Source organism: Lycorma delicatula, chromosome 13, assembly GCF_047948215.1.
Source record: "Lycorma delicatula isolate Av1 chromosome 13, ASM4794821v1, whole genome shotgun sequence".
Taxonomy (NCBI): domain Eukaryota; kingdom Metazoa; phylum Arthropoda; class Insecta; order Hemiptera; family Fulgoridae; genus Lycorma; species Lycorma delicatula.
The window spans coordinates 28,230,773-28,237,834 of NC_134467.1; the positions used below are offsets into that span (position 1 = coordinate 28,230,773).

General features: G+C 26.6%; 1 protein-coding gene across 1 annotated transcript in view; it reads left to right on the forward strand.

Moving 5' to 3' along the window:
* The window catches only part of LOC142333713 (SH3 domain-binding protein 5 homolog), a 43,399-nt gene extending 39,637 nt beyond the window's left edge, over window positions 1-3,762 (forward strand). The window contains exons 8-9 of the mRNA XM_075381155.1: window positions 1,024-1,381; window positions 3,031-3,762. Coding sequence (XP_075237270.1) covers window positions 1,024-1,278 — 255 coding nt within the window. The 3' untranslated portion in view covers window positions 1,279-1,381; window positions 3,031-3,762. The remainder of the gene's footprint in view (window positions 1-1,023; window positions 1,382-3,030) is intronic.
* The last annotated feature ends 3,300 nt before the right edge of the window (window positions 3,763-7,062 follow it).

Consider the following 7,062-nt stretch of genomic DNA (forward strand, 5'->3'; position numbering starts at 1 on the left):
TAGTTTCTCTTTTTTTTATTTAATTTTTGATTTTTCTTTTAAATATTTATATTTACTATATAAATATTGTATTCAAACACTGACTATACTTTGTTGTGTGCCAAAGAAAAAAAATAAATTAATAACTTCTTAAAATTACTGTGCCAGAAAATATTATAGTAGTTTTTTTTTTATTCAGAATTTACGCAATTAGTCTTTCATTATGTTTTATTATTATTCTATCATTTTATTGTTTTTATTGGTATACTTCTTGATAATATCTAATATATTTTTAAAGTAAAATCCATTTTGAATTTGTCACCTGCATACACGATGTAGATGGACCTTATGTAGCTTAATTATTTCAATCAGTAATCAGCTGTTATCAACAATAGTTTTGTTGTTAGTTGTATATGTTCATCCACTCATGAGCTACAGATCTTGATCCCACTGATAGTGAAGTACAATGAATAATCCAGTTTTTAATGGCAATAAGCAATTCGGCAGCTGAAATTCACTGACATATTTGTGATGTTTACTGGTTGAATATTATAGGTGACACTAAAGTAAGACAATGCTGACATTCATTTTGAGGAAGGCGAACGATATTCATGATGAAGAGTATAGTGATTAGCTTTCAGTGATAATAGATTATTTGATTGAATATTGTTGGAAAATCTTCATTCATCCCACCATGCATCCCTGACTTATTTCCCCAGCAGTTATTTTCTTTTTCTTCACTTTAAACATTGGTTTTCATCACAAAGGTTCGATAATGATGACAAATTGAAAAATGCATGGAAAACTGCGTGGTTTAATTCACTGGCAGCAGAATTTCTTAATGAAGAATGAAGTGCTATGAAAAATTATTGAAAATGAATGCATTTACATAGAAAAGTAGTAAATAAATGTAATTTTTATAAGTGATAAAGTTTGTTCATATTTTTCAGTTCTGTTTTAATTTCAAATTAGGCCTTATTTTAAAAAGAAGCCTCATATTTTATAATATCAGATTATGTATTTAATATACTATTTTTGTTTCAGGATTTGGAAGAATTAAGACAACGAGTTCGTGAACTCGCTGTAGCTGGTGAAGAACAAGGCGAAGGTTGGGAAAGTGAATTGACAGCTACAATAAATAAATTAGATAATGCTTTAATGATGAAAGAGTGTGAAGAAGAATTGAAAGGAATGAGACAGAATTGTAATAACATTAGTAACAGTCCTACTAGTAACAATAGTGCTGAAGTTTGTGAAGTTGGTAGTGGCGATCCAAGTACAACAAATAATACTCATTAATATAAAATTTATTTTTTTTTTAAAAATCAGTTTTGTTTGTTTTCTAGAATTTATGTTTGATTCTTTGGAAACTTTTGTTTATTTCTTGTGGATGGATGTAAAGGTAAGTTAACAAAAAGATAATTGTATATAAAAATGTTAAAATGATTAGTAAAGCAATGTTGTCGTGGAAGTTGTAATTTAGCTTTCTTAACTAAAAGGATCGACAGTTACCTTATGGTTGGGATCATATATCTCAAGCTGGACTCTGTATATCATCCTTTATTATTATCCATACAATTTTCTTTTTTATTCCTAGTTTGCATTTTGTGGGTTGATATTGATGACCTGGTTTTGATCTCAACTTATGATTTAATTTTTGAATCGAAAGATAGAAAACAGAATCCTTGAAAGTCTACAGGCTGCTACCCATTTAACTACTGTAAAGTGAAGACAGTTTTGCCAGCTTCTATAAGGTATCGGCATGATAAAATGAGGGTAGTACCTAACCCAATACTAGTAGAATTTATCTAAAACAGAAGGAATAAAGTATAAGGAATTAAAAGGTTTGAGAAAGGGAAGAGTTGGGTTGTGATAAAGTTGTGAATCTTTGGATTTAGGTCAGATACGTGTTTTGATTGTACTGAAAATATCTGAACTACAGATGGATCCTATTCGACATGTTTGGTGTAGGGTGGCAGGCTATGAACCAATCTTAAATACTACGCTGTCTAGCGGCTAAAAGATGTGCCTAATGATTAATATTTCAGTCTGCTAGATTTTGATTTCTTAATTTTTCCTAAAACACAAACATAGAACCTCGCTTTGTCTCTGCCATCCAACATATGTTATCTACTCATCTTTTGCCATTTGTCTCTCTCTTAGTCGTAATTCTTGTTTCCAATTCTCATACTTTATATCCTATTTTTTTTTTTCTTTCCCAACTATTAGAAAACATAATAAAGGGAAAATATGGATATTGTTTATAGATAACCCATAAATAAATTTTATGTATAGTACACCAAATTAAACATTAATATTGTTATCAATTTTTCTTGTTATAAGGTTTTACTATACTTAAAAGTTATTATTTTAAATATACTTGTTGAATGATTTTTTCTTTATTCTCAAATTAAAGCTGGCTGTTTTAATTAATATATTCACCTGACGAAACAGTATATAAATGCATGTAATGTGAAAAAAAAAATGTGATTAATAATTAATTTTATACATTATTCTGATATGATGCTACTTAATAAATTTAATGAAAAAATAAATGTAATAACATAAAATCAGAATTATTTTTAAGTTTACCTAATTTAAAAATACTTTGCATATATATATATATATATATATATATATATATATATAAACATATTACTTATTAATATTGATACATAATTTGGTTTTATTTTAGTGAAAGAGAAAATGAGGAAGTATATAAACTAATGCTAGGACACAAAATCATGTATTCATTGGCCTTCTTGATAATTAAATTTTAACTGATGAATATGCATGCATAGCTTCTGTCATGAGCAATTAATTTAGATAGAAGTTTAGAATTTGCTTATTTAAAACGATATGTTGCGTAACATGAACAGATAAATCTATAAATTTAAAATACAAACATGAATAAGTGTTTGGCAGCAAGAGGTGATTCCCTTAATTAAGTAGGATTATATTTTGTTGAATGTTAACAGTAAGTAGTTTCTGAGTTTAAATAAATAAAAGATCTGATCTTTATTTTGATTATTTATTTCTTTTTTGTTTCAGATACAATTCAGGAAGCACAGGATTGTTTATTAGTCATTTTGCATTTTTTCTTTGATTATACTCATTACCTCAGAATTATATTTAACAATTAATAATATTATTTTCTTTTTAATGAGTATTTGGCAATGGATCATTGCTAATATAAAATACAGTATGTCCCCGTTATAGTGTGGCAAAGACAACTGTTTTACCTGCATTATAGGCTAATTGCATTATTTCAGAGATAAATTCACAAATAAATAAAAAAAAAAAAATAATGCCAATTAAATTTGTTACAGAGTTAAAATATTATTAAATATTACAGTTAAAAATGGTAATGTTACGGAATAAAATAAAATGTAGAAAAATAAAAATACAGAACCTAGTATGTATTGTACAGTACTGGATTGTAGTTTGATTTCATTATCATTTTTTTTTCAGAATGGTAAACTACAGTAATTGTACAATTTTAAGCTCTTTCTCTTACAACCTAATTGAAAAATCATTCCCAGATGCAGTAACAGCAAACTGTACAATTTCATCATTGGTCGTATAATAGGCTACAGGAATTCATTGTCTTCTTGAACACATTCTTCTTGATCAGTAACTGTTAATTATTGGCCAATATTTGCAGAATATTTCTGACTAATTTTGTTGGTAAAAACATGAATATCGTCTACTTCATAGTCATAATTCTTCGTAAATTTGACCAGCAATTTGCTATTGTCACAATGTTTACTCTACACAATTCCAGCACTGTACATAAGAGTTTTTAATGTAACTGTTTTCAAAAATGCATTTCTACCTTAAAAGTAGAAAATTTTTTTTTAATATGTTATTAAAAAAGTTATTTTGAACATGTTTATAGTAGAGTCATACTATTTTAATTATTTATTTCTGATCTCATTTAGAAAATTTAATTCAAAAATATTGTACATAATACAGTTTAAAGTAACACATAACACGGTATGCAGTTTTTAGTTGTTCAACTTTCAGATGATAAATGGTAATGAAAAGTCATGTAAATGATTCTATTTGTGTAAATGGATTACAACACTTGAACAGTTATTGGTATAAGTATAGTTACTCCTTTTGAAAACAATAGCTCTATGACTTGAGAATTAATTATCACTCAAAAAAAACTAAAAAGTTGTGTGTGTTATTATAATAATAATCTTATTAGTTTAATTACTTATATTGTTTTTAGTTGTATATTAGCTAAAATTTATTTCAGGTTCATTTCATTATTTGGAAATATCCTTTTACAATTTTGTTTTTTTTGTTTTTTTTTTTTGTTGAGAACTTGATTAGTTTATGGTATTAAATGATTCTATTTTATTCTTATATGAACAGGGAAAAAGTTAATACCAATTAAAAATAAAATCACAACCATTTTTTTTTTTTTTTTTTATGTTTATTATTTTATTTTCTAAATTTAAACAAAAATAATAAATTTTGTTTTGAAGTCTGTTCTACCGTTGTAAAGTTTTATCAGTGCAGAAAAAAGATAAAGAACATTAAATATATCTTATTAATCCCACTAAGATTGATTCAGATATATATATATACTATTTTGTTTTAAATCAGTCCTTTCAAGACCCATATAACCTTTGCACTAATAATATAAATTCAAATATATATGATTCAACTCAGTCCACCCAAGTACAGACATAAGACAACTCTTCTTACATTATTTGTATATTTACAATTTTTCAGTACTTTTGCGGAATCCCGCATCATCAATTGTGTGATATTTATAAATTTTATAAAATTACATTTTAAAAGATTAAAATTGCGATCATATACAAGAGTATATCAAGTCATGTAGTAAAACATATTAAAAACAAAATAAAAATTAACATTTAAGCATGTATGTGGCCAGCCAAATAGTGCAGTACTGAATTATTTGAATAAATATCTTACGAAATATCTATGAAAGTGCTGCTACCTATTGTAGCTTTTATGAGTGTGTCTCCTTCAAAATCTGTCTTTAAGTTGATCAAGTTGAATCTTTGTTTGTATTTATACATATAATGTCTTTCCAAAATATATAGATTTTTATTTATATTTATTTTTTAATTTCTAATACTAAAGTATTATTAACATCACTAATTGTGACATAAAAATTGTGATGAACACTATGCTATGTAACATAGGATTACTATTCTGGATTCGGCCCATTATTATATTTTTTATTACTTTCTTCATAATTGGTTGGAATCCGTTACTCAGATTCATTACACCGGCCTTGTTACAATATCTTACTTCGAATTAAACCATAAACAGGTATAGCCTAACAGATAATAATTTAATTATGTACAATAATAGTTACTTACTTAACGTATTGATGTTTGGGAATGTAGGGTTGATTTACATGTTAATGAATAAGTAACATTGTCTTTTTTATCTGTAAAAAAAACATTATATATTGAAAAAGAGAGATCAAGAATTAAACAATGATAAGATCTATCGCTGTTACTCATTATAATTTCTTTAGCATTATTTTAATAGTTTTATTTATATGTAAAATATATCTTTTTTTCACCTTGAATTATAATTATATAACTATTAACCTTGAATAATTATATAAGTGTTCATATAATTTGTAATAGTGCCTGTACTGTTTGATCAATCAAAGTAAAAAAAAAAATATTACAAAAACGTGATTAAAAAAATAATAGATTTAGTAATAATTTTTCATAAATTATTATTATTATTATTTGATATATTAAATGTATAGTACAAGTTGTTTGATGTTTTTGATCTGTAATGTGATGTCTGGTCGAACATAAAGTGGTACCCAGTTTACATCAGTTTTTTTTAGAAGCAGTTCAATAAATTTAGATATAACCAAAGAGACTGCCGCTGTGGCGCAAGGGGTAGTTTTTCGGCCTTTCATTAGGAGATCACGGCTTTGAATCCCGATCAGACATGGCTTTTTCACATAATACAAGATTGCCATTTCATCTTATCCTCTGAAGCAATATGTAACGATGGTCCCAGAAGCTAAAAATAAATATGACTGAAAAGAAATCTTTGAAGTATTTATAAAAAATTTTGAGAAATGTATTATGTGTTTATAAATATCTAATTATAAATGGTTAATAGTTTTTTTTTAACAAAGATTTATTGCAGAAAATAAATGTTCAACATTTAGAATAATTTTTTTTTATAAAAACTTCTGTCATATTATTGTATAATGCAAACTTTTGCAAAGAAATTTTTTTCTAATTTTTGCCCATTAGAATTGAATGATGTTAATGAATTTTGTAGCAAGTGAAAAATACCTATCTGACCTGGAGCCTACTTTTTTAAGAGCATAGTGTGTGTTTTATATAAAGCTTCACTTTTCACGCTTTGATTTATGAAAAGCAAGGATTGAAAATTTGTTCTGTTTTTAAAGATTTTTTTTTTACTTTTCAGATTATACATTTCTAATATTTTAGAGTAACTGAGAATTAAGGATGCGATAACTTTGTAGGTGATTTTGTTAATAATCTTGGTTGCAACTGTTTACTTTTCAAAATTACTATTCGAGAAACATTGTGCATAATTTAACAGTGCACTATGAAAAGTTAAAATGATCTTTACAACACAGATCAAATATGCAAAGAACGTTGTTTTTTTTTAACATCACTTCACTTTACAAATTCTCTAGAATCACAAGTGAGAAGTGAAAGGTTAATGAAAGGAACCTGATGTTGAAAGGTTAAGTTAAAGGTTAGGTAAAATATTTCCCAAAAACAATTTCAGGACTCAAACCCAGAACTTCTGAATGAAAGGCAGGTACCACTACTATTCTGTTTTTTGATCAGCCGCCAAAAAACAACATAAAATACATTAAAATTGTTCTTTAGGGCGATAAAGGAGATCCAGTTTTATGTAATAAGTATTTTTATGATTAAAGTTATCATTCAACCATCGGTCTCTTAAGATAATCACTCCGCCCCTATTAGATAACAGTGATACGCTTCTTGTATCTTCAAGGTCCTGGCATATTCCCAGAATAAAGAATTTGGCAGTATAGATTTAAACCCATAAAAACAGTAATGG